The following is a 27,582-nucleotide window of genomic DNA, read 5'->3' as shown; positions in this document are numbered from 1 at the left end:
GCTCTGAAACAAATCTAGGCTTTGGGGTAATAGTCAAAGATGGACATTTTCAGACGTGAGGACTGTGTTTGGGTTTGGACTCCCACGAGGCCTGAGTGGAGCCATGTGACTCTGTCCCTGAAGCCAGCTGCGATCCCTCAGCCTCATTCTCCCGTTTGTACAACGAGAGTCTCAGCAACTTACTCCTTGGGAAACGGGGCCATGCGTATGAAAGCCGGTATTGGCCCTTTAAATGCTGCCCTGATTCTAATGTGTGCATATGTTGGTGTGTTTTCTGTGTGGGGTATCATTTATGACTTTTTCATAAGACTGGTTGTGCAGTAGTAATATTTGAAACTGGATCTGCAAGAGCCCAAGTGGTGAAATGGGATCACTCATGTAACCACTTAAGAATGGGGGGGGGGGGAAGCCTCTTAAGTGACACAGTGACTGTTCCCTTAAAAAAAAAAAGAAAAGACAACCAGCTCTGTTGTGACATTTTTTCCCCCTCATTTCCCTAGACAAACTCAGCAAAGCTCTTCCTGAGTCGGAAGATCTTATGAAGCTGCTGCCTGACTTTGACAAGATTGGAGAGAGCTTTGGTTCCCTGAGGGATCTCTTCACACCTGGTGAGGGAACTTTTCAGCTCTGGTTATAAGGGAATGATAAGATTTGGAAAGCCTGGTTTGTAACTTCCCGTTCTCTTAAGTTTGACACGACAGGTAAGTGAGCAGCAGCCGTGCTTACAGGCAGTCGTCTGGCTCGGCCAGCAGCGGCAGGGGAGTTCTCATGTTGGTTTCCTTCATTTCAGTCAGCTGCTGACCTATTCCGTGGCTGCAGGGTACCCTTTCTGATGCTAACTGAATGCAGAGTCACACACTAATGCCCAGTCTCACCCTAAGCAGATGTGGGTGCTCATGCAGGCATGCGTGTCTCAGAAGGTGGCCAGTTGTGGGCAAAAGGGCTCCTGTGGTTCGAGAGAGGCTGTTGTGTGCAGCCAGGGCCCTGGGCTCCCCCCCCCCCCAGCGGCTCAGCCTGCCTTGCTGATGCTGTATCCCGCCAAGGGTGCCCAGGGCATGGAAGGAGCATGATGACAGAAACCTGCGAGGAGCCGAAAATCCAGCTCGCCATATAAACCTGCAGCTCTGTTTGATGTGACCTCTACAAGTGGCTCTTCACATGAGGGGAGTGGCAGGGGACTGTTGTTGCACTTGGACTAGAATGGGGGGGGCGCTTGGGAACGTCAAGTAGCGGAGACACACACACCCCAGCCTTGTGTTTAACAGTGAATTATTTTCCATCCACCTGTCTGTCCTCTGTTGCCATTCCGCATTTTGTAGCTTTGCCATCACGTCTCTTTGGCTCTTGTGATGCATGAGACCAAAAATGTCTCTCGTTTCCTTTGCCATTTGTTTCTATTTATAATTTTTCATTTCCCCTTTTTTGCTGGTTTTCCACAGGTTACAATTTGGTTAGTGAAGTCATAGGAGCTTCTGATCTACTTCTGTTGTTAGGTGTGTAAATTGCACTTTTTACTGCCCCTTAACACTCCTCCCCCTTTTAAAACAATTACCATTTTAAAATGCTGAAAAGAGAGGAGAGAGTTCATCTGTTAGGCAGGATGCTTTTTTGTATTTTCATCACTTTGGAAACCTTGTGGGATCTGTCAATGTAGACCCAAATCTGGCAGGTCAGATGGTTTTCAGTTTAAACAGAATTCCCAAGGGCAAGCATAAAATCATTGCTGCATGTATACCCTCTGCATTTTAAGGATGTCAGGCATATGTATAAAAAATTTTTTGTTGACATCCTTCTACAGACATTGTGTGCAATGTGATATCCCCTCACATACATACAATGTGTGTGTGTTTGTGTGTGTGTGTGAATAAAGTACAAAAGGGAGAGGATGATAAATGGAAAAGGTTTAAAAGTCTGTAGTTAAATGTTTGCTTCTGCCTTTTTCAGTAACAGTTTGTAAAATGAGCATCAGGGACCAAGGTGGCTGGTTTTTGCAACTTGTGGGTAGAATTCTTAGTAGACGTAACATTAACAGGAGAGGAATAAAAAACACAAGACTGTATGCATTGGACTGCAGATTAAAGTCAAGTGCTGTTTGTTTTAAGCCTGTAAATCCAGAAGACTTGTTAATTAAGACAAAGCCCTTCCCTGTGCTTAGGGTTGCCAAGCCTGGGTTGGGAAATAGCTGGAGACTTTGGGGGTGGATCCAGGAGAGGGCGGGGCCTGGGGAGGGGCCTCAGCATGGCACAGTGCCACAGAGTCCACCCTTCAAAGCAGCCATTTTCTCCAGGGGAGCTGATCTCTGTTAGCTGGAGATCAGTTGTAAGTGGGAGATTGCCAGGTCCCGCCTGGAGGCTGGCAACCCTACCTGTGCTTCTGTCCCATTCTAGGATGAACAAGAAAGAGTACCCAGGGTGGGGCTGACTAGAAACAGTCAAGCATAGTTCTGAGAGGCTCCTCCTTAGTTCTGCTGGACAGAGGCAGCCGCTCTCTGTGCAGAGATGGATTGTGTGTTGTCCCCCCCCCCCTTCGGGATCCTTCCCTCTGCACACTCCCGCCCCAGCTTCATGATGAGAATTTCCTTTACCACCTTGGGAAACCCCATGAATTGAGAGTGTGGGATGTAAACAGTTTCCACCAGCCGGCTAGGGATGTTTCCTAGGGTCCCTGAAGGTGGTCATACTGGCCTGGTTGTTCAGTGTATCATACATGATGTTGAGTTCCCACTTCGGATTACAAGCTTTGCATTGGATCTTAGGTGGACTCTGCAGTGCACCAGGGAAGGAGTTTGTAGAAATGGCTGCATAGTTTCTCTGAAAGGTGGCCCTCTCGCTGTTCTGTCTGAGCATATTTGGCTCCTCTTGTTTCCCAGGTTCTCCGGGGGAGACGGCATTCAGAGCTACAGACCAGGGAGGCGAGAATGAGAAGCAGTACAAGAAGGTACGTCCTGGAAGGGAAAGGCTCCGGTATGCGGGGGGAATTTATACTGGGGTGGTGGAGTGGGCATCGTTTTGCTGGGTGTTTCAAGTTGGAAGTCAGTAGAATTCCTCTGTTGGGAAATGGTGGCTTGAGGAAGGCGTCATGCGTTAAAATGTTTAGTGTGTGCAGCATGTTCTCTGGGAGACTTACTATGACTATGAGCCTCCTGAAATGAAAGCATGTGTGTGTGTGTGTAATTTTTTAGTCCCAGTCATGAACACATTAACTTGTCGTTCAGTTCCTAACAAGCCCCATTCTTGTATTAGAAGCCCAGCCATAAAACTAGCAAGCTAAAGTCCAGTGAGTGATGTACACACAAGCTGGATTGTGAGAGCGCTTCCTCGGTCCCGTTAGATACCAAACAAGGGGAATTTTTAGCAGGGGAAGAGATCACTTCTGTTTAGCACACATAGGCCTCTTCCAGGCGTGCTGTGTGGACCATAGTATCCTGGCTTGGTGGAACATGATAGATGGTGGAGGAAGAGGTGGACTCCAAGCTGTATTGGGCTCAAGCCGGTTAAGTGTTTCTGTTTGAAGCCTGCACTGTTCCTGGGGCCCAGAAGATAAGTGGCAAGGGCTGTCTTCCAGGCTGGTTTCCGTCTAATTTATTTTCCAGCGATGTGCTTCAAATAGCCACTTGAGGGTGATGCTGAGGGTTCTGGGCCCTCTAAGCTGAGTTAGTGTGAGCCAGCTCACAGTTTTTTAGCCTCTGGCTCACACATTTTTGTCTTAGCTCAGGAAGGATGGCTCCAGTGCAAACTAATTGAGGCAGTAGCCAATTTGTTTACTCACAACTTTAATGCCAGTAGCTCACAAAGCAGAGTTTTTGCTCACAAGACTCCACAGCTTAGAGGGAACGTTGCTCCCAACCACTGTCAGTTCTTCCTTAGAAGCAGTTGTGCAAGGTTCCTGTATGAAACAGCAGCTCCTCAGACCATTTCAGGGCAGGGAAATGGTGTGAGGAAGCAAAGAGTTTAATGCCGCCGCCCCCGCATTCTGTGGCCCCAGCCCAATCTGTGGGTCCCACTTGGTTGTTATTTAGGAAGGAAAGTGCCTCGGTAGCCCTGGTCTCCCAACTCCCAAGATCACGGGTCGATTGAAACAAAAGCAAGCCCAGAAAGGCTGGCAGCTCTGTAGCCTGAAGCTGATGGCGGGGAGATCCAGGTGGTCCCAAAACAGGCTTTAATGCCCCCAAAAGGACTTCTGATAGCTACCCCCCACACCCAAAAAAGTCCCCCAACAGATCGAGGTTCCTCCTCTCTTCTGCTGCCCGCAAGACAGGATGGTGTCAGACTGGCTTTAACTGAGAACTTGCTGGGTGGGCGTGGGAGTTCAGGTGTCAGCAGCTGTGATGGTTTTGTGTGAGGGTGGGTCACGGGGGAGATCATTCTGGTAAAGCTTCAGGGAGGGAGACAGGGAGGCTGGCCCCCGAGGCTTTCTCTATGGGCGGTGAAAGTTCTGGGTGGAGCAAAGCTCTGATGATGACTGAGCAGGTGACTAGGATGAGACACCTTCCCAGGTGACAGTCCTGTGGCGTGATGCTGCGTGGAGACAGGCACCCACCCTGCTTGGGGTCACCTCCACTTGATTCTTGGATGTAGGGCTGGTGCCCAGTTTCCAGTTCTGATCTTAGTATTTGTGTGTGTGTGTGAAGTCAGGCCTGTCTTTTTTTAAATTCTGTTATTGTGAGCAGCTCTCTTGAGCTGGGAGCAGCCTCTGGGACTTTTGACATAAAGCAGCAAGTCTCCTGATCAGGTTAGGTGTCTCTGCATTCTGTCCACCGTGGGCTTCCCACGTTTCCGCCTGAGCACCGTAAGTGGAAGGGGTCCTTGAGCAATGTGAGCAGGGACATCCTGTGTGACGTCACTCCCTCTACCTGCATTGCTCCCACTGCTGACAGGCCTGGCCCCAGCATGGGCTCCGCTCAGGCCCCCAGTGACTGGAGGGGCCGAAATGTGCAGAAAGGGGCCTCCCCGTGCCCTGAGGGTGCAGCACAGCGTGGCTTGGTTGCGTGATGGAGCAGGGCCCACCCATGCCCTGTCTTTCATCATGGCCCTCAGGCTGCCGAACTTGGGGCCTCCTAAAACGCGTTTTGCTTGGAAACAAAACGGTTTGCAGGCAATAATTACACCCAGATTGGCATATCCGAGCAAACCAAAGTCTCCTCCCCATGGGCATCCGAGTCTCTGTAATGCTTGGAGCAACTGGGAATCAGCCCACAGTTTCTGAAAGGCTCTTGGAGTCAAAGATCTAGCAGAGGGTTGACAGTTCTGGGTTGGGAAATTCCTGGCGATTTTGGAGGTGGAGCATGAGGAGGGCGGGCCTTTGTAGACAGGAAGGAGCTCAACGGAGTGTACGACTGATCACAGGGTAGATCCTATCCCTGTCCTACCACTTCACTGAGCAAAGCTGAAAGACTTCCTACGGCCAAAAGAGACTGGGGCCGTGGCTCAGCAGAAGAGCCTTTGCTTTGCATGCAGGAGATCCCTCCATTGCCAGTTAAAAAGGACCAGGCACAGGCCCGTAGCCAGAATTTTTTTTAATTCGGGGGGCCTTTAAAGAAGTCCGGGGGCATCCTGCACACAACCCCAAGGGAGCGCCACAAATAAAATAAAACATTGGAAGTTGGGGGGCCTGGGCTGGATGGGAAGTCAGGGGGCCAGGCCCCCAGATGCCCCACTGTAGCTATGGGCCTGACCAGGCAGGAGGTGATGGGAAAGACCTCTTCTGCCTGAGACCCTGGAGAGCCGCTGCCAGTCTGAGGAGGCAGCACTGACCTCGATGGACTGATGCTCTGATTCAGTATAAATGTAGAAACAACAGAGAGAGATCACAGGTAGGTAGCAAACAATGAAGAAAACAGCCGGGATGTATCATGAAAATATATATATTTTTAGACTGCTGTGTTGCAGTGAGTAGTATTTCATAAAGAAGTAGTCAAGATGTACGCATCCCCACTAACGGAATTTGCATATACTCCCGTTTCACATAACCGCTTTATCTAAGTGTGCTGCGTGCGAAAAACATTAGTTTACACGTCAACAATTGCAATCCGTGAACTTGACACAAAACATTCTTCCCTCTTCAATGAAACAAAATCTTTATGTGCTCAGGAATGTAAAGGTTTTGTTTCATTGAAGAGGGAAGAATGTTTTGTGTCAAGTTCACGGATTACAATTGTTGACGTGTAAACTAATGTTTTTCACGCAGCACACTTAGATAAAGCGGTCATGTGAAACGGGAGCATATGCAAATTCCGTTAGTGGGGATGCGTACATCTTGACTACTTCTTTATGAAATACTACTCACTGCAACACAGCAGTCTAAAATATATATATATTCATTATACATCATGGCTGTTTTCTTCATTGTTTGCTGATTCAGTATCAGGCAGCTTCATTTGTGTTCAGTGGAATGGCAGGGCAGAGCATGCAGAGCGCTTGCTGCTGGGCAGTAGTTGTTAGTGGTGATGCTTCTCTCTCTTTTTCTCTGTGCGAGTGCTCCCTGCCTGCCCGGTCTTTTTCACAGCATGTTGTGCAAGTGCTTAGGAACTTCCATCTCAGAAAGGTCGTGCAGAGCCTGCATGCTGCTGGTTAAGCACCCTTTCGCCGTTTGTCAACCTGAACGTTTGCTGAAGAGGGCGTCGCCAGTGGTGCCTGGTGTCGCAGAGTCTTGATTCCAAATGGATCCCAGGCATGAATCTTGGTCGCTCCTGGGAGAGGTTTTTATGACCTCTTGAACTGGAGCCCTCTGCTTACTCATAAGGAATGTGGAATTCCAAAAACAACATCCGTGACAAAAATAACAGAGTCAATAAAGATAAGTTGCAAAAATGTTTACTGTAGTAATTTCTGTAGAAAGTTTTCTTCTATTATCGCTCACGCGCTAATGAATGCTGTGCAATGAAAACAATTTGTTTCACAATATTTGCTTTATCTGAGCGTGTAGCAATCCCAATTCTTATCACTAAAAGGAAGAAAATACACATTCAATTATAGATGTAGCTTAAAGAATCATAATAAACCATTACACACAAAACTGTCACTCACATCACTACTTATCAACTCCTGAAGGAAACATTCCATGTTGACTCTCTAATAACAGAACCCAAGGTCTTCACAATGTATTAGCTGGATTCTCAAAACCAAACATAAAGTCTTCACTGCTAATTGCTACCAGCCACAGTCTGCCTATGCAAAGAGCATTTAAAGTGCTAGTGTATCCATATATGTTTTTTTCCATTTGTAAAAACAAAACTGTAAAATGCCATCTATATTATTAATTTCACCTATTAACAGTCTATATAAACATCAAAACCTCTCTCATTTTTGGCTTTTGCTCATAAGAAAGGCCTAACGGCAGCCTCACACACAAGAATTCTGAAAAGTGCCACTTAAATTTGCTCTTAGAGGGTTTCTTGAAAGGAATAAAGGTGATTGTGGGAGATAAAGTGGGCAGGGTTGAGTTGCAGCGTTCAGCTTTCTTTGGGTTGTGCTCCTAATCTGGGTGGAGGCCTGTGCTTTGCCATAAAGAACTCTAAGGAGAGTCCTGCTGGATCACACCAAGAGCCCATCACGTCCGGCGTTCTGTTCACACTGTGGCTGCCCAGCTGCCTCTAGGGTGACGGCAGCTGCATCCCCCCACCCCCCACGCTCCCCACCCCCTGATTTAAAGCGGCCTTAACCAGTTTGTAAATACGCAGAAAATTAACAGTACGTGTAGAAATTTTTTTTTTAATCATAAAAGGAGTTAACAGTTACATATCATAGAGCAGGGGTGATAGATCTTTCGAGGGGGAATCGGTGGCTGTTTTGAAATTAAATAGACCAGAGGACACAGAAATGGTTTGAAGGTCAACTTGAAATGGAGTTTGGTCAGCCATCTGTGGTTTGTCGTGTGTGTGAGCACTTTTTTGATTTTTTTGTATTTATACTGCTAATTTTTCTCTGTGTTTGCACACCACTTAATGGTACATTGAACATCGTTTACGAGAGCATGCTTCTCACATTTTTTACATATTGTGGGTTCAGGTGGCATTTCATTGCCTGGAGTTTACAACACCCCCTTATTTGTGATACAGAAAGATTGTTGTGTGCGTTTTCACGCTTGTGAATGTTATCTTAAATATTGTTTACGACTGCACGCTTGTCCCATTGAAGGGCAGGCAGGGGCTTGATTCAGAGCAGCCCCTGATGAAACGGCGTTCCTTCCCTATCTCAGAAGTGTTTGTTTGGAGAGTAAATCGGAAGTTAGGTTTTTTTCTGGAACTGTAACAAAATTTGTAAGTTTGTTTTTACCAAACTTCCTTTCCCAGTTCTGTTGTGTTTGATTGTGTTGCTTCGTTTTTTAAATCTATTTCTTAGTGGCGTTTTATATAGCTAAAACACTTAATAGACTCCCTTTCCTCTCAAAGAGTGTTGAACACCTTCCCTTTGGCCTGGTGTAGACCTGCAGCAAAATGAGGTGGTAGAATTCTGAGCTGGCAAAATGGGCTGTATTGCTTCAGGCTGTCGGTGGGGGGAGGGTCTCACATTTTAAAGTGCCCCCCCCCCCATTTAGGAGAAACCGAAGAACCCTCTGCTTATCATGGGTCATGCTTTGCTACTTTTTTAGCCTACAAGGAATTATTAATTAATTATGGGGAGACTTTGAAAAATGTAGTCTTGTTCCTGCAGCCTGAAATGGTACTGCCCCTTCTGTCCCCACATTCTGCTGTATGTACAGACCATAAGAACATAAGAGAAGCCAATGTTGGATCAGGCCAGTGGCCCACCCAGTCCAACACTCTGTGTCACACAGGGGCCAAAAGGACCAGGTGCCACCAGGAGGTCCAGCGAGGGGGGGGGGCAGGACACCAGAAGCCCTCCCACTGTTGCCCCCCCCCAAGCACCAAGAAGACAGAGCATCCCTTGCCCCAGACAGAGTTCCTATCTGTACCTTGTGGCTAATCGCCACTGATGGACCTCTGCTCCATATGCTTATCCAATTCCCTCTTGAAGCTGTTCATACTTGTAGTCGCTTACCACCTCCTATGGCAGTGAATTCCACGTGTTAATCACTCTTTGTGATCACACTCTTTAATCACTCTTTAATCACTCTTTAGTCACACAAACCAGGCTTCTGTGTGTCTTTTTGTGTCCTGTATCCCTTTATGTCCCCGCTGGAAAGTCAAAATCTTCTTGTACTGTTACCATTTAGGAGTATTCAGACTGATGAGCATTGTACACATTCATGATTCCTGGATAAATTGTACAGGCAGTTTGTATAGTCCTGTGGCATTGCTGAATTAGTGTTACCTACAGGTGTACATTTTCTGATATGAATGTTAAAAGGCATGGCTTGGCATGGGAAAGGAGAGGCCAGTTCAGTTCCTGGTTACTGCGTCATTCTTTAATTTTGATCAGATTGTCGGGAAACCCATAAAGCGGGAGGCCGGTCCTTCTCACTCCGAATTGTGTGTTTCTAGCCCTTCCGAGCAACCCATCCATCTCGCTCTCCCCTTGTCAGAGTTCTTTGTTTCATCAGAGATCGCCTCTGTGGTCAGAGGGCCTCACTTGCTTCAATATGCTCTTGTTCTGCCCAGAGTCCATCAGCGTCTACATCTTCATTAATTTTCTCCCTCAAATGTACCCAGAGAGCAGTTAGCGCTTGCGTGCCGAGATCTCATGTCCCCCTTATTTCTTCCCCTGCCCCCTGTCTTTACATTGCGCTTTTCGGTTTAATATTATTTCTCCCCTCACTTCCGTTTTTTTCCTTCTCCTCCCCCTCGTAAATGTGCGGCAGGGCCTGCTTGGCGAACTCATTCACTTGCAGCAGCAGATCCAGCAGCATGAAGAGGAAATGCACAGAGCCACTGCTGACCCAAGTGGCCCGAGCTCCTCCCAGCAGAAGCGAAAGGTGATGATGGCTTGGAAAAAGGCGGCAGGGTGCTGCAGTCTCCCCCCCCCCCCCCCAATCAAACACTGTGACTTGGTGCCAATCAGTACCTCCCTGATTGTCCTGTGCTTGTGGTGGGTCTTAGCGGTGGTCTTGCCCTGATGGGTGTTTTTTTTCCTGGGTTCTTGTTTTGATCACACAAATGAAATCAGTTGTGGGAAAGATCTGCCCTTACCTTTGCTTCGGCAGCTTTTCTGCTAGCTTGTAAATCCTTTGTTTGGGTGTTCAGTGGCTAGTTGCCAGGAATAAGCCATGGGGGTTTGGGGGGGGAGTTTCTCATGGGCCTCCTAGAGGCATCCAGCTGGCTCCCGTGGGAAATGGGCTGCAGGATTAATGGCCCCCACTTGCTCTGGTCCAGCAGGGCTTCTCTTGTGGATCTGAACTGTGTGCCATGAAGACACTTGAAACGGCTTTTTCAGCATGGCTGGCTGGTGCGCCCATTTGCGTGACCTGGCCGTAGGGTCACTCATCTGCCTGTGTGCTCTGTCTTAAGGGACTCGGGCCCCGTGGAGCCTGTCCGACAGAATGATACCTCCAGCCATTCCATTGAGGCAGTCTCACTCAGCCTATTATCGGCTTCTCTGATTGACATGCCAAAGGGCCAGGGTATTAAATTGTTTTATAGACTCATAGGCTCATAGAGTGGGAAGGGACCTCCAGGGTTATCTAGTCCAACCCCCTGCACAATGCAGGAAATTCACAAATGCCTCCCCCTCCACACCCACAGTGACCACTGTTCCATGCCCAGAAGATGACAAAACCCCTCCAGGATTGCTTTCTGACCCCAAAAAGGCAATCAGCATTTCCCTGGGTGTGTAAAAAAGGCCACAGGGACTAAGCACTGAGGCAACCTGTCCTGCCCTCCCTCTCATGATCTGCCTCAGTTCACAGAATCCGCATTGCTGTCAGATGCCCTCCCAAGAAGGAGAGCCCACCCCCTCCCGAGGAAGCCTGTTCCACTGAGGAACCGCTCTGACTGTCGGGAAGTTCTTCCTAATGCTGATTCCTGACCCCAAAGTGGTGATCAGCATTTCCCTGGGCATGTAAAAAAGGCCACAGGGACTAAGCACTGAGGCAACCCTTCCTGACCTCCCTCTCAGAATGATCTGCCCAAGTTCACAGAATCCGCATTGCTGTCAGATGGCCATCTAGCCTCTGTTTGAAAACCTCCAAAGAAGGAGAGCCCACCACCTCCCGAGGAAGCCTGTTCCACTGAGGAACCGCCCTAACTGTCAGGCAGTTCTTTCTCACGTTTAGCCAAAAACTCTTTCTGATTTCACTTCGACCCATTGGTTCTGGTCTGACCTTCTGGGGTAGCAGAAAACAACTCTGCACCATCCTCTGTACGACAGTCCTTCATGTCCTTGAAGATGGTTATCAGTCATCTCCAGGCTAAACATACCCAGCTCCTTCAACCTTTTCTCATAGGATTTGGTCTCCAGACCCTTCATAAATATTTGTTTTTATTTATGTTTTGTATCTGTGTCGTTAACCACTCTGAGCCCCGATTGCAGGGGAAGGAGCAGGATAAAAATCAAATGAAATAAAACGACTGTAACTCAGTGGCTGCAGCATCAATTGACCTGGCTGTCCAACAGCCACCCCCACAGTACAGAGATTGAATATTCCCCGTGGCCCCCAGCGCATTCAGACAGCTTTTCAGGTGCAAGAGTCTTGTGGAGTCAGTTAGGCTAAGAAGGTGGCTTTCCCCAGGCTGTGCAGTGAGCTTTGTGACTAAGCAGGTTTTGGAGTCTGGGCTTTGTGCATTCCAAGCTGAACTCCGTTGCTGTTGCATCACCTCGTCCTCCTCTGAAGTACTGCTGTACGGAGGTGGAATGTGCCATCAAATTGTAGCTGATTTACGGTGACCCTGTAAGGTTTTCAAGGCTACAGATTTTCAGAAGTAGCTTGTTTATTTTTTGATGTTACTTATGCTTCACCTTAGTCCTCAGTGGGGACCCAGAGTGGCTCACATCATTCTCCTCCCCTGTGTTTTATCCTCACAACAGGCCTGTGAGGTAGGCTAGACTGAGAGTGTATGACTGGCCCCAGGTCACCCAGCAAGCTTCCGTGGCAGGGTGGGGATTCGAACCTGGGTATGCCAGATCCTGGTCTGGCACTCTAATCCTGATGCCGTACTGGCTCTGCCGTTGCCTCCCTCTGCCTAGCATTGTGGCTTTCTAGGCGGGGTGTGTGTGTGTTATAATTGTTGTTCTTATTGTGACTTTTTTGTATTGTTTTTGTATATTGCAAGCCAGCTTGAGTTCTGCAAGGGAGAAAAGCTACTGATAAATGTTTTAAATCAATCAATCAATCCAAGTACTCACCCACCCCAGGCCGACCCCGCTTAGCCTCTGAGATGTGACAAGATGGGGGCTAGCCTGGGTTATCCAGGGCTGCCGCAACAGAGCTATTCAATGTAAAGGTGGGGGGGAACACACCAAGCCTCTGATATTTGAGGTTGGTGGCTCAGAATTTCAACTGTTTTCGCCACAGCTGTTGATTCTAGTGCCTGTAGTGTTTCAGAAACTGAAGTAGACATTTTCAGGTGAGCCATGGGAAGGAATTTGCAACAGTCAGGGGAAGGGAGCTCTGAGCTGGATGGGCAGCCGGGCAGCCCCGAAGTGCTTTTATGGTGGCCTCAACTGGAGCTTGGTTCCGGGGCAGAACATGCAGAGAAATGGGCAGAGCGATATCTGCTGCAGTGGAGCAAGCGACACGCGTCCCCTGGCTTCATTTACAGCCTGCTCAGTGAAGCTATGGCCAAGGATGATGCGATGTTCCCACAACGATAAAGGTTTTAAGTTCTTGCCCTTTGGAATGGGAATGGCGGTGTGAGAGGCTGGTAAGCGGTTTCCTTCTCACACTGATAGCATGAATTCAAGAACAGTTGTCACCTTTCAGTAGTTAAAATGGCACAAATACGTTCTGATCAATGCCCACGGGTGGGGGGGGGGCTACTCCCTGCCGCCCTGTCTTGGCCATGATGAGTTCTGGCCAGCATCTCCCCTGTGGATCCTTGAGAGGGGGAAGCCTCTGCTCGGCATGGAGCCTCTCTCCTTTGGGGATGGGTGCTTCGCTCAGGCTGACGAAATGCTGGCACTTGGGCTGAGGCTTTTTGTAAAAAAATAATCTGTCTCCAGCATCCTTCTCTGGAATAGGCATTTCCATCCCGCTGGAATCTGCAGCATCTCGTCCCTTAATATGGTAGATATTGCCTAAGTGGCAAAAGAAAACTCAGTCGTCTGGATTTGCCTTCAAAAAGGTGTTAGGGTGCCAAGTTCTGTCATTGGACAACTTCCCCTCTTGATTTTGGGAGATTATTGCAGAACAGCTAGCCTGCTATTTGTGGCTTTGGCCTGGAGGGGTTATTATTATTTATTTGATTTCTATCCCACCCTCCCTGCCAACCCTGGAGCTGGAGCTTTACTTGCTGCAGCTTGCCAGGGCTCCTTGCAATTTTCTTACTTACTGAGCTGGACCTTCCTAAAATGACGATTTGCTCAGTGGCAGCTAGAATTGTAGCACTTCCATATTTAGAAGGTCCATGTAGGATGAGAGAAGACCTTGGCTAGGTAGCCTTCTGGGGGTATAAACAGAGACCTTCGCTGTGTTACGTTTTTAGCATTGGAAACACTGGCCAGATGTTTTTGAAAAAGACAGGTTATTTCAGAATGGTGTTGTGGAATAGGCTGTGGCGTCCACTGTTGGTTTCCTTCCAGCTCTGCCCTGCCTGTCTGATGAAGGAGCTTCATGGGATGAACTTCATAAAATTGGTGGTTCTTAAAATTCATGGTTTGAGGATCTGGTGTGGGCTGAACATAAAACAAACCCGAATGTTCAGGCTTATGTTTCTTGGTGTTGCAGGTGTCTGACAAAGAAAAGGTTGACCAGCTCCAAGAAGAACTTCTGCGTTCTCAGGTATGGAGTCGTGTCGGTCTTCAGGACAGAGTTGATAATGTTTTCATACCAAAATGGGCTAAGTGGGCACAGAAGGCTCAGGATCTGCCCTGTGGTAAATATGGACCCTGCCCTATGCCAAGGGCCTATATTACTTTTTTAAAAAAAACAGAAGAACCAGATGTGTGTGATGGGCCACGTGGATGTGTCCGGTGGCTTGCCTAGGCTGTGCAGCTGGTCCTGCCCAGGGCCTGGCAGCGTCAGTCACATGCCGCCTGCAGCCCTTTGGACTGGCTCTTGCACTGCCACAGTCCTGTGTGAAGGGGCCTGGCCTTCTGCCTGAGGGGCAGCCCACAGCTGCAGATGGGGCACCGGTGTGGCTCACCAGCCAAGAGAATGAGTGGTGGTGCAGGAGGCTGCCAGTTCAGATCCCATCTCAGCCATCACCTCACTAAGTAGCCTTCAGCAACCCCCTCAGCTCCTTATCTGAAATACAGAGGTGATAATATCACCCTACCTTGCAGGAGTGTTGTTAAGGATTACTGTGATATGTGACGCAACTTGAACACTGAAAGTGCTGGGGAAGAGCTTAAAAGTCAGCATTTGAAAGATCTTTGTCAGTCTCTGTTGTGAATGCTTTTATTCTGTTATGTTTGTGTGTTGAGTGCCGTCAAGTGGCTTCCGACTCCTATAAAACAGTGACTTCCAAAACGTCCTTATCATTAACAGCCATGCTCAGGGGTCCTGCACACAGAGGGCCTTTGTAGCCTCCCTTTTGGAGTCAACCCCTCTCATGTTGGGTCTCCCTCTTTTCCTGCTGCCTTCCATTTTTCCTAGCACTACTTTCCCCCCCAGTGACTCTTGTCTTCTCATCATGTGACCAAAGTACCGTAGTCATTTTAGTTTCTAGGGCACATTCAGGCTTGCTTTTATTGAGAACCCACTGGTTTGTCTTTCTGGCGGCCCACAGTTTCTGCAAAACTTACCTCCCACACCACATTTCAAAGGAATCTACTTTCTATTCTACCAGCAGTTCATAATACTGCCCAGTTACAACAGGAAGCAGATCCCACTGGATATAGTGGGCCTGTTTCCGGTAAATGAGCTTCTGCTCATTGTAGCGTTTGTGTTCTCAAAGATGTAACCCTTCAGCTTGCAGTTATATGTCCTTGAAGAAGAACGGAGGATGTTTCTGACACTCTTCACCCCCCCCAATTGTTAGAACACCCCTCAGTCCTAATAGGACATAATTTGGTGACTTGTAGTAAAATGTCTGTAGTGTCAAAGCCTTCCTGGTGTCAGGCTCCTTAGTCAGGTCACACCACACAGGGCTTCATAAGAAGATAACTGTTTATTAGTGGTTCCAGTACTAAAGAACACGTGTACAGAATATGTCAGGAATGGCCATCAGTACAAGGGCCTCTGACTTACAGTGAAATCAGACATTCACCCTGTAAGCATGAGCCAATGGATATAGTTCACGCGTGCGGCAAAGCAAGCGGGCAGAGCAGAGAAGCTGTTAACTTTCCCAGCTGTGGAAGCGGTAGCTGGAACATCTGCAAGGTCAAGCATAAGATAGCACACAGTAGCTGGGCAGGAGAGAGCTGGGAAGGAGAAGGAGGGTACCCCCCCCCCACATTCCAGATTTGTGACAGGGTTACCTGACCCCTGGGTGCCTCCTGCCCTCTCTAAACTGCCTCAATCAAGCACTGCCTTTCCTGTCCAACTTTAGTAGACTGTATTGGGGGAGTATCAAGATTGAGAGTATTTTACATACATCACTTGTTTAAAAGCATTATCATTAAGAGAAGAATCATCTTTTTCTGAAGTCATGGCAAGTATTTCAAAGGAAGCAAGGGTCTCTTCAATCCAAGGTATTTTAAAGGGGGAAATAAAAGAACTTTCCCCCCTGGAAATTATTTAAGGGAATACAACGTCTTCACATAATGCTGTAATTCCTAGTTGCAGTTTTTCTGGTTCTTTAGTGGTTACTGAAAACTGTATTGTTAGATTCTCTATTAACTATCCTGTAAAAAGATGGTCTGACTAGAAAGTTCAGTGATCTGTTAGTGACAGGCTATGTTATATTACAAATTTCTACCTTCCCTCCTTATTCCCCACCCCCTTTCAGTTTAACATTTTCATGTCTGTTTTTTTAGCTGAAATACCAACGGATGCTTGAGCGCTTGGAGAAGGAGAATAAAGAGCTAAGGAAGATTGTATTGCAGAAAGATGACAAAGGCATTCATCAAAGGAAGCTGAAGGTGTGTGGATATTTCCGCAGATTTTCCCAGGCTGAGGGCATGTGAAGCTGCCTCCTTCTGAGCCTGACTGATAGTCTGCGCCAGTGTTCCCTCTAAGCTGCGTTGGTGTGAGCTAGCTCACAGTTCTTTAGCCTCCGGCTCACACCTTTTTGTCTTAGTTCAGGAAGGGATGGGGATCCAGAGCAAACTAATTTATGCAGTAGCCAAATCGCTCACAACTTTAAGGCTAGTAGCTCACAAAGTGGAATTTTTGCTCACAAGACTCTCCGCAGCTTAGAAGGGAGCCTTGGTCTGCTCTGATCGGTGGCTGTCCAGAGACGGACGGACGGAGGAGGAGGAGGAGGAGGAACTTACAAACGCCTTTCCCTTCCCCTCCCCACAACAGACACCTTGTGAGGTCGGTGGGGCTGAGAGAGCTCTTGACAGAAATGGCTCTTTTTCAAGAACAGCTCTTATCAGAACTACGGCTTGCCCAAGGTCATTCACCCAGGTGCAAGCGGAGGAGGATTGGGGAATCAAACCTGGTTCTCCTAGATTACAGTCTGCGCACTTAACCACTACACCAAACTGGCTCATCATTAGACATGATGTGTCACATAATGCAGAAAAGGTGTCACAATGGGACTACAGTGGGACCAGGGTGGCTAATGCAGCCAACAGATAAAGTATTCTATACGCAGTGTTATAGCTGACAGTTTCACTCCCCTCCTTTTTTTTTTTTTTTTAAAAAAAGCCCCTTCCTGCCCTCTTGAGAAATCCTGTTCTACGTAGTTAATGGAAAGCCAGAAGTGTGTGAACCCTCCTGGCCTCCTCGGGCGGGCCATTCCCGTAGGGTGGAGGCCACATCGGAGAATGGGCTTGCGTGGGCAGTTGATGATCTTGCCCCTTGGTGGGCGCCTGCAGAAGGTCCTGCTCAGGTAACCTGAGCTGCCCCGGTGGAGCACAGCAGGAGAGGCGGTCCGGCAGAATGGAGGCCCGAGGCCACGAAGGGCTTTGCGTGGGAGAGCCCAGCACCTTGAATGGAGCCCGGAAACTGAGGAGCAGCCAACGGAATTACTGCCGAATGGAAGGGATGCGCACGCTCTACCCAGCTCCTGATAGTAATGGAGCTGCAGCATTCTGCACCAACTGGAGTGGAATTGGCTGCCAGAGGATGTAGTGATAGCCACAGGAATACACACAGCTTTAAAAGGTGATTAGACAGATTCATAGGGGATGAGTCTATCAGTGGCTGCTAGTCACAGTGACCGAAGGGAACCTCCGCATTCAGAGACATGAATCCTTTGAATCTCAGTGCCAGGAGGTGATGTCAGAGGAAGGCCTCAGCCTCCGTGCCCTGTTGTTGGCCCTCAAGAGGAATTGGTTGGCCACTGTGTGAGACAGGATGCTGGACTAGATGGGCCGCTGGTCTGATCCAGCAAGGGGGGGGGGTTCTTATGTTCTCTGAGCTGACTTCAGCAATGTCATTTTCCTTGGATATTTTATCATGACTGGAAGAGACAACTTGCCCTCCACAGCCTCGCTTTGTCTTGAATTCAGATGCCACCATTCTGCGTTTGGGCAGGATGAGTCTCAGAGGCTGGGCTGCGTGGGTAGAGCTGAACAACCAGGAAGAAACTTTGCTTAGGAGGTTGAAGTGGACCTTTAGCTCAGCTGACCATAATTCTTTTTCAGAAATCTTTGATTGACATGTATTCCGAAGTCCTGGACATCCTGTCCGATTACGATGCCAGCTACAACACCCAGGATCACCTGCCCCGGGTAAGACCATGTGGCTGCCTGTTCAGCAGCGTTGTGCATCCAGTCAAGAGGGGGCCGTAATCCCTTAATGCCGCCCGTGAGCCAAGGGGGCAGCCAGGAAACCTCCAGCGGGGGGGAGGGGGAGGGGTAGAAGTCCTTTTTTAAATTCCTCTCTGTAAAAGTTGTGGTTCACATAGTTTAAAATAAATACTTACACCTCCTAAAAGAATCCCATCCTCTGAAAACATTCTCATCCTCCCCTCCCCCAAACGAAGAACCCTCGTCTAATATTAATTCAGACATGGTGCGTTTTCTTTGTGTCTTACTCAACAGAAGAGTGCAGTTTTTTTGTTTTGTGTGTTTCCAATCCCATGTGTGCAGAAGAGTGCAGTTTTTTTGTTTTGCGTGTTTCCAATCCCATGTGTTCTGCACATGTTCACTCTAAGGTGGTCGTGGTTGGTGATCAAAGTGCTGGGAAGACCAGTGTCCTTGAGATGATTGCCCAGGCCCGGATCTTCCCTCGTGGCTCCGGAGAGATGATGACCCGCTCACCGGTCATGGTAAGCCAGGTGGAGCCCCAGAACCATCGTGGCTCTTTGAGAATAAAATAACTGCCATGGGTATCCCACTGGACTCATCGTTTATATTCCCATTTCTAGGTGCTTTCCAGATGATTAAACGTAGAGTCCTCGATATTGAAACACAAAGGCTTTACAGCTTAGCCAATAAATCTTGTTCCCCCCTGAACTTTGAGATTCCCCTTACGGTAGGCCTTGCTGGTATGCAAGCACTGCAACAGCGCAGAGCCTTTTCTCTAGCAAGATTCAATGTAATACCATCAGGAATCTTGCATGGGAGATATAGTAACATAGTATATGCGGATAGATTTTGCCATTGCAATTCTGGATGTATTGAAACTGTTTCACATATTTGTTTGCATTGTCAATTTTATGTGGTTTTACGTGCTAGATATTTAAACCCTACCTTAGCCAACATGACGAACCTTCCTGATGCTTTAAAAGTGCACCGTTTTCAAAGAAAATAGCCATGTTTTTACAATCAGCAATAACGCTATGTCAGGAAAACTTCCAATGAGTAATTGTTTTATGCTACTTGGTTTTTAAAGTATACTTCTTCTTATAGTAATCCTTTTTAAGGTATTTTATGCCAGTAAAGGTCAACTGAACTGAACATCGGGGTTCAGCTGGCAGGGAAAGGAATAGCTTGTTGGTCTTGTGCGTGCCTCCAATTAAAAGTCACTCTGACTTCATTTAGGTGTTCTTTCTTTCCTTCGAATGCCAGGTCACCCTCAGCGAAGGCCCTCACCATGTGGCAATATTCAAAGACAGTTCTCGGGAGTTTGATCTGACCAAAGAAGAAGACGTAAGTTCTTCATCGAAGTGCCGGTATCTTTTGTGGTGTCGGTGCCTGGGAAAGGGGAGGGGTCTCTGGGAGCTGGACCGAGGGGGGGAGGCGGCTGGATGGAAACCATTAATCAATCAGTTAGCTTGGGAGGTGCCGATGCCAACTCTCCTGAGGAGCTGCCCGAGGCGGCTTTCAAAGTAAAGCATGATAAAAACATAAAACAGCAGATGGTTACAAATCAGCAAGCTACTAAAAGCCCATCCAGATTAAAAACAGCATAAAATATTTTGCAGCTAGAGTCTCTTAAAGCAGTTCAGTCTAGAAGCAAGAACATCAAACCCTTTTAGGTAGAAGCATGGGTGGAAAGAAATATTTTGGCCTGGCACTTGAGAGAGAGGGGGGGGGGAGAGTAGGACAGGTGCCAGGTGAGCCTCAAGGGGAGGGGCATTCTGCAGGCAGGGTGCCACTCCTAAAACGGCTCCATCACTGGTCGTTGCCTTCTTCCCCTCTACGCTCATGGGCACAACAGAGAGCAGGGAGCGAGAAGAGGCTCTTAACGATGTCTTCACTTTTTTGTGTGTGTTTTGTGTTAAATGCTTTTTAATGTCTGAAATGTCTTAAGATTTTAATGTTCAGTACCTTAAGGATCCTGAATTGGCTGGGGAAAAGGTGCCGTAGAAATGTTTTAAATAAATAACTTATACTGCGCTTTTCTCATGGACACTATGGGCAGATTATGTAATTTGAAACTATGCAGCGAGAGCAGTATGACAGCAATGCAGTAAAACTGGATTGCAAAATTAGAGAGTAATGCAGTAAAAACAGCATAATACATAATAAAATAAAATATAAAAACAGTGTAATTTACTTGTATAATTATTTTAAGTAATGCATGCAGTGATGACACAAAACAGTGTAACGTATACAATTAGCAAAGCAGTCAAACTACTTAACATTCAGTATGTTGTCGAGTACTCTCTGTGTCACATGGACACAGGGAGTACTCCATCTTTCTGTGTTATACCTCTGAGGATGCCGGTCACAGCTGCCGGCGAAACGTCAGGCACTACAATGCCAAGACCACGGCCGTACAGCTTGGAAAATCTACAACAACGAATACCTAACATTCCACAGGCATTAACTGTGACCCTTTATAAAGAAGACCCTCCTGCACAGTAATGTTTTATGGATTCTGTGGAACGATAAAAGCTAAACATTAGTGGGCTGGATGATATGGGAAGAGATGATCTTTCACATACTTCAGCCGCAGGCTATTCAGAGCCTTAAAGGGAAGAACTGGCACTTTTGAGTCGTGTCCAGAAACAGACGGGCAGCCCGGGCAGGTCTTTCGGCCTGGGGTGATAACAATCCCCGTATCCTGCCCCTGGCAATAGCCCGGCTGCCGCATTTTGGGCCAACTGGACTTTATGGGCTGTTTTCAAAGGCAGCCCCACCTACAGCACTCTACAGTAATCTGCCGTGGATGTGACCAGAGCATGGATCACCATGGCCAGATCCTGGTTCCTGTTAGTGGTGCATCAGTTGTTACCCTTTGTGACGCCAAGGAGGCAGGTAGAAGTTTGTATAGACCAGGGAGGCACGGGTTCAAATCCTTACTCCACTGTCAAGCTGTCTGGGTGGCTTTCGCAGATTCTTCTGTTTCTCCGAACCAACCCAGATGAGGGGATTGGAGCACCTTCCCTGGGACTTTTCAGCTGAGAAAAGAGAGGGCGTGATAGAGGTTTGTAAAATGATGCATGGAGTGGAGAGAGTTGACCCAGAGAAATTCTTCTCCCTCTCCCAAAATATTAGAACTCGGGGGCATCCAGTGAAGCTGATGGGCAGGAGGTTCAGGACAGACAGAAGGAAATACTTCTTTACACAGAGAGTGATTAAAATATGGAATCCGCTGCGAGAAGGATGTCGTGATGACCACAGGAATAAACAGCTTTAAAGGGGGAATAGATAGATTCATGGAACTAGGCGAGTAGGATAAGAGAATAAGAAAAAGAAGAGGATACAATCGGGATTTGGATTAAGTTTACTTGTTTGGTTATACAGATGAAATGTAACCTCATTTTTTTGTTTAGATTATGAAATAGAGTATAAATACATATCGTATGAAATAGTTTTATGAAATAAATACTCAATAAAAATATGATTTTAAAAAGATAGATTCATGAAGGAGAGGTCTGTCAGTGACTACTAGCCTTGGTGATGGAAGAGAACCTCTAGAGGCAGTCAGGCCCTAAATCCCAGAGCCAAGAGGCAACATCAGGGGAAGGCCTCAGCCTCTGTGCCCTGTTGCTGGACTTCCAGAGGAACTGGTTGGCCACTTGATGGACACTCTCTGGTCTGATCCAGCAGGGCTCTCCTGATGTTCTTAAGAAGGCCTCAGCCTCTCTGCCCTGTTGCTGGCCCTCTGGAGGAACTGGTTGGCCACTTGATGGACACTCTCTGGTCTGATCCAGCAGGGCTCTTCTGGTGTTCTTATCAGGGGAAGGCCTTGGGGGAGGGATATTCTGCACACCCAAAAAAGGTCAGCAAATTAGTGTTTTTCCCCTGAAGCCAGTTCCAAGCTCAGAATGGTTCTGCAAACGCCCTCTTGTCCCCCTCTAGTTGCACTTCCGGTGCTACTGCTGTGACATTCATCTTGCAGTGGCAGGTAGCAAATGAAGTTGGAAAGAGAACTTCTCCTTTATCCTGTGGATCGGACAGTGACCAACGTCTGCAGGGCAGGCACCTTGGGGGCAACATCTCCCAGGGTGCCTTGAGCAAGTTGTTAGGCATAGATTCTTTACCTTGCCTGGCCGGTCAGCTTGCATTGGAGTAACTGCAGTTACAGTGGAGGGAAGGAAAAGGTCTGTCCTCTGCTTTGGATAAAGAGTACAAGCCAGAGAAAAGTTTGGGAGCTGTGATGCAGTATGAGCTGCAGGAGAGCGTGAGTCGAGTCCCACGCAGCGCTTTTGAAGACGGAAGGATTTCCTCCTGTGCAGCGCAACTTCCCCTTGTCTCCCCCCTCCTGCTGCAGCACAGAAAAGTTCACATACACCCTGTCCCAAAAAGCATATGGTGGAGAGGCCAGAAAGTTGCACTCCACAGGTGGAAATCAACAGAGACACTTTTTGAGATGATATCCATCCCTATATTTCCAAGCACTGGCGTTTTAGAAAGTTCTGGAAGTTAGATGGCCTCACTCCTTCTGTCTGAGGACCAGGGTTCCCTCTAAGCTGAGCTAGTGTGAGCTAGCTCACAGTTTTTTTAGCCTCCGGCTCACACATTTTTGTCTTAGCTCAGGAAGGATGGGGCTCCAGAGCAAACTAATTTGTGCAGCAGCCAAATCACAACTTTAATTCCGGGAGCTCACAAAGTAGAGTTTTTGCTCACAAGACACTGCTCATGACCCTTTATGTTTCCAGCTAGAATGTCTGTGAATATTCCATAACTTAGCAGCAGTCCACCTGAGGGCCTGTGGGGAAGGCGGGTGGTGCATTGGCCGGTCTGGTGCAAATTTTGGCACTTCCCCTAAATTCCTGTGGGAAACTGGGGTGTGCCTCTCCGTGGGGAGCTTCTTCCAGGCAGAAGGAAACTCTTGGGTAACCATGAGGGGGTTTATCCAGGGAGAGAGCAACCTAGAAGTTGGATGGGAGACTCCCCCCCCCTCCCCCCCCCCCCCCCCGCAATGTGTCTTCTCCTTCCTTGGCCTGCTGAAGGCCCCTTTTCACGGCAGCAGAAGAGCAGGTTGCGCACGACCTGGAGCCACTCCTGTCCCGTCCCCCATCCCCCACCACTGTTCTTGTCCAGGGATGGAAGGCCAGGCCTGCACCTCCCCTCTCTCCGCTGAGTCCAGGGGATGGGACGTATTGCCACGGGGCGGTGGCTTCACACTCCTTGTTGATCCTGACCCTTTCTGGTTTTGCCGAATCAGCTGGCGGCCCTGAGGAATGAGATCGAGGTGCGGATGAAGAAGAGCGTGAAGGAAGGCTGCACGGTCAGCTCCCAGGTAAGGCCCGGCGGCAGGCGGCACTCACCCTTGCTGGGATTCTGCCCCACTCGCGCAGGAGGGTGGGGGCTGGCCCTGCTCCAGAAATGGCAGCTGGCACCGGGAGGGCTTGGCGGGGCTCTCTTCAGAGCAGGGAGCGCTCCTGAGAAGCCATTGGGGGGGGCAAACTCCTCCTCCTCCCCTGTCTGTTCTCTTACAGACCATCTCCCTCAACGTGAAAGGCCCCGGCCTGCAGAGGATGGTGCTGGTGGATTTGCCAGGCGTCATTAGCGTGAGTACCCACCGTGGCCGAGGCTTACTGCTGGCACCGCTGGCATTGCCCGGGGGCTAGCTTGCTGCCTTGCATGGGGGAGACGACGGATTTGGGTCCCAGTTCAGCCACAGATACGTGGGACTTGCTGGCGCGTTGCTCTGTCTGCCGCTGCTCCCCAGCTGTAAAGCGGTGTGATTCTGGCCTCTGTCGCGCAAGGTTGCCGTGGGAACGAAGGGGGAAAGGATCGTGTGGAAGAGCTGTGTGGACCGAGCAGGGCATCGCAGGCTGAGAAGAATGTTGGCGGGTGGGCAGAGCCACGGGGACGGTTGAGGCTGGAGGTGGTGGGGGGGGGGTGGGGGGGGGGGGGGGGACTCTGCCGCAGGGCTGGATGAGGAAAGCCGAGGCTTTGTGGCGTCCAGGGAGGGGCTGGGTTTTCTGGACCCTCGGAGCTGTGCTCTGCCCTCTGTTGCCTGGGCCCTTTTCAGTCGCTTGGGGGCAGCCTTCTGAGGTCACAGTCCACAGCAGTGTTCCCTCTCAGCTGAGTGAGTGTGAGCTAGCTCACACGTTTTTAGCCTCCAGCTCACACGTTCTTATCTTCGTTCAAGAAGGAGGGCTCCAGAGCAAACAAATTCATGCAGTAGCCAAATGGCTCGCTCGCAACTTGAATGCCAGTCACTCACCAAGTAGGATTTTTTGCTCACAAACTTAGAGGGAACATTGGTCCACAGTGCTCGTCCTTCTACCCACTCACTTGGTGTAGCGGTTAAGTGCGCGGACTCTAATCTGGGAGAACCGGGTTTGATTCCCCACTCCTCCACTTGCACCTGCTGATGTGACCTTGGGTCAGTCACAAGCTCTGGCACAGCTGTCCTTGAAAAAGAGCAGTTTGGGTCAGAGTTCTCTCAGCCCCACCCACCTCCCAGGGTGTCTGTCTGTTGTGGGAAGGGGAAGGGAAAGGAGTTTGTAAGCCGCTCTGGGACTCCATGTGAAGGGCGGGGTAGAAATCCAATCTCTTCTTCTCTTCTTCTTCAATAGGAGCAGAAGTAATAGGTCTCAACAACAGGGGTGCCTGTTTCATTTTGATGAACATCTTTGGGCGCTGGGGGATTTGGGGGGGGTGTTTTAATTTTGACTGTAATTGAAAATGTTTCTCAATGAGGAATGGCGGGATATAAATGTTTTCATGAATAAATACAGGCAGTTTTCACCCTGAAAGTGGCTGCTGTGAGCGGCTTCAGAATCACCCGTCTTGGATGATTTGGGGAGGCTGGGGCTCGTCTGCCAGGGATCGCACACTTCGGTGACCCCCACCCCCTTCCCCCAAGGTCTACAAAGGCAGTTGTTTGCCTCTTTGCAGACGGTGACGTCGGGGATGTCTCCAGACACCAAGGAAACCATCTTCAGCATAAGCAGAGCCTACATGCAGAACCCAAACGCCATCATCCTGTGCATTCAAGGTACATGTGGAGACCAGACTATAAGCAGGGCGCATCTCTTTTGTGTGGAGGTCCCACCTGCTCTCGGCCAGTGCCTTGCTGTGCTCTGGATTGGGGGGGCTAAGTGGGGGGCTGTCTTGGCACAGCTGGTTTTTTCTTCTGTCCAGCTGTGTGAATCTGCTACTGAGCCTTATTAGCTTCATACTAAATCAGACCACCGGTCGCTCGGGATCAGTCCTGTCTACTCAGATTGGCAGCCGCTCTCCTGAGTCTCAGTCAGAGGCCTTTTCACATCAACTCCTACCTGACCCTTGAACTGGAGGTGCCGCTGGGGATTGGACCAGGGACCCTCTGCGTGCCAAGCAGGTCCTCTGCCACTGAGCCACGGACCTTCCCCATTTGCTGGTTCCAGAAGTCGAACCCTTGAGGCCTGTTTTGCATTGAGCCGTTTCCAGCTGCAGATGAGCTCAGCTCCTGCCCTCTTTTGAACATGTTGTGTATTCTGCACTCAGGGCAATCAAGATCTTTGCTTTCACTTTTCTTTCCCAGATGGGTCCGTGGATGCCGAGCGCAGCATCGTCACCGACTTGGTCAGCCAAATGGATCCGCAGGGGAAGAGGACGATCTTTGTCTTGACAAAGGTGGACCTGGCAGAGAAGAACGTGGCCAGCCCAAACAGGGTGAGAGAAGAAGGAGACTTCCATTGATGCTCTGCCTTCTTGGTGCTGGGGGTGGGTCAACAGTGGGAGGGCTCCTAGTGTCCTGGCCCCAATGCTGGACCTCCTGATGGCACCCGGTATTTCTGGCCACAGTGTGACACAAGAGTGTAGGACTGGACGGGCCATTGGCCTGATCCAACACTGGCTTCTCTCTTATGTTCTTATGGATAAACATATGGAGCAGAGGTCCATCAGTGGCTATTAGCCACAAGGCATAGATAGGAACTCTCGGTCTGGGGCAAGTGATGCTCTGTATTCTTGGTGCTTGGTGGGGGGGGCAACAGTGGGAGGGCTTCTAGTGTCCTGGCCCCACTGCTGGACCTCCTGATGGCACCCGGTATTTTTGGCCACTGTGTGACACAGAGTGTTGGACTGGATGGGCCATTGGCCTGATCCAACACTGGCTTCTCTTATGTTCTTATAAGAGGGAACTGGATAAACATATGGAGCAGAGGACCATCAGTGGTTCTTAGCCACAAGGTATGGAGAGGAACTCTCAGTTGGCGGCAAAGGATGCTCTGTATTCTTGGTGCTTGGGGGGGGGGGGCAACAGTGGGAGGGCTTCCAGTGTCCTGGCCCCGCTGCTGGACCTCCTGAGGGCACGTGGTCCTTTTGGCCCCTGTGTGACCCAGAGTGTTTGACTGGATGGGCCTTTGGCCTGATCCAACATTGGCTTCTCTGCTGTTCTGATGTTTATCCAGCTGATGCCTCTCAAGGAAGTGCTGGCCTGCCTGTGCGACAGCCGAGGAGGGCACAGTGTGGGCCGGTGCATCTGACAGGAGCCTTTTGTGGCTTTGGATTCACAGGACTAGTAGCACTAAGTGGGTGACACAACTTCCTTGGATGTCAGTCCTGCTCTGGCAGTAAAGGCACTTAAAGGGGTGTGTCCTCTCCTTTGTATGGTCAACTCTTGCCTATCTTGGCTTGTGACATTTAATGGGGGGGGGGGGGGGCAGAGGGGGGGGGGGGGGACAGAAGTGGGTAAGTGATCCCAGATGATATGAAGGAGAGGGTCCTCCTTCGACTCTTATGATTTTGCTAACTACTGTTATCTGTGCTAATTTTAGAGAAAGCCAGTCTAGAAATTTTAAAATGAATAAGAACAAGTGATCACAGATGGTCCCATTTGGGGAAAGGTGTTTTATTTAGTTCCCGGGTGAAACTGATTGTCTGTCCCCAGTCTCGCGTACATTCTGGTTCTGTCCTAGAAAGCCCCGCGCAGTCTAGGACTGGGACGTCTGTGTAGCGTCCCTGGGGACTTCAGGCACCAGTCCCTTTGAACCGTGCTGTTCTTTCCCCTTCTTGTTTTCCTGCTGTTGCCTCCCTGTCTTACTCAACATTTTAACCTCTTGTTTAAACTGTACTCAGTTTCCTGTGTGCGCGAGAGAGAGAGAGAGAGAGAGAGAGAGAATGCTACTTTCACGTTGTCTTAGAGAAGCCCAGTCTCTCTAAAACCATTTTAATTGTTTGGGTAGGCCAGGCATGTTGTGGTGTTTGCTTTCATAGGCTCGGGCAGAACCCTGCCCTTCCCCCTCCCCCCCCCCCAAGGGAAAGGGTCCCCTCCAGGAAGGTGCTTCCTGCCCGGTCCTCTCCTCCTGCACGGAGGCTTTGGGTGTTTGAGTGCAGAAGGCAGCTGCAGGGGGTCAGCCCTGTCTCGTCCCTGTTCTTCCCAGATCCAGCAGATCATCGAAGGCCAGCTCTTCCCCATGAAGGCTCTGGGGTATTTCGCAGTTGTGACTGGAAAAGGTAACCAGCGCTCGCTTCCGGCCTGTTGGGGGGAGGAGAGGGGTTGTGGCAGGCCGGTGGTGGTGGTGGGGGGAGCGACAATTCCAGCCCTTTCCCAAACACTCTCTTTTGCTGTCTCTAGGAAACAGCAGTGAGAGTATTGAGTCTATTCGAGAGTACGAAGAGGAATTTTTCCAGAACTCCAAGCTGCTGAAGTATGCCAGTCTTTTATCGCTTTCCATAAATGTTTCCTGTGGCCAAATCA

General features: G+C 49.1%; 1 protein-coding gene across 1 annotated transcript in view; it reads left to right on the top strand.

Moving 5' to 3' along the window:
• Positions 1-27,582, top strand: part of OPA1 (optic atrophy 1 (autosomal dominant)) — a 92,296-nt gene that overhangs the window by 18,773 nt on the left and 45,941 nt on the right. Inside the window, exons 4-18 of the mRNA XM_015409275.1 lie at positions 501-608; positions 1,440-1,493; positions 2,870-2,937; positions 9,760-9,873; positions 13,780-13,833; positions 15,972-16,076; positions 17,751-17,837; positions 18,263-18,376; positions 19,119-19,199; positions 23,110-23,184; positions 23,384-23,455; positions 24,795-24,894; positions 25,423-25,553; positions 27,266-27,338; positions 27,460-27,532. Of these exons, the coding sequence (XP_015264761.1) occupies positions 501-608; positions 1,440-1,493; positions 2,870-2,937; positions 9,760-9,873; positions 13,780-13,833; positions 15,972-16,076; positions 17,751-17,837; positions 18,263-18,376; positions 19,119-19,199; positions 23,110-23,184; positions 23,384-23,455; positions 24,795-24,894; positions 25,423-25,553; positions 27,266-27,338; positions 27,460-27,532 (1,309 nt within the window). The remainder of the gene's footprint in view (positions 1-500; positions 609-1,439; positions 1,494-2,869; positions 2,938-9,759; positions 9,874-13,779; positions 13,834-15,971; positions 16,077-17,750; positions 17,838-18,262; positions 18,377-19,118; positions 19,200-23,109; positions 23,185-23,383; positions 23,456-24,794; positions 24,895-25,422; positions 25,554-27,265; positions 27,339-27,459; positions 27,533-27,582) is intronic.

The sequence above is a fragment of the Gekko japonicus genome, unplaced genomic scaffold, assembly GCF_001447785.1.
Source record: "Gekko japonicus isolate JY-2015 unplaced genomic scaffold, Gekko_japonicus_V1.1 scaffold398, whole genome shotgun sequence".
Lineage (NCBI taxonomy): Eukaryota > Metazoa > Chordata > Lepidosauria > Squamata > Gekkonidae > Gekko > Gekko japonicus.
Note: the sequence above shows the minus strand (reverse complement) of the source record. Positions and strands in the feature narration are given on the sequence as shown.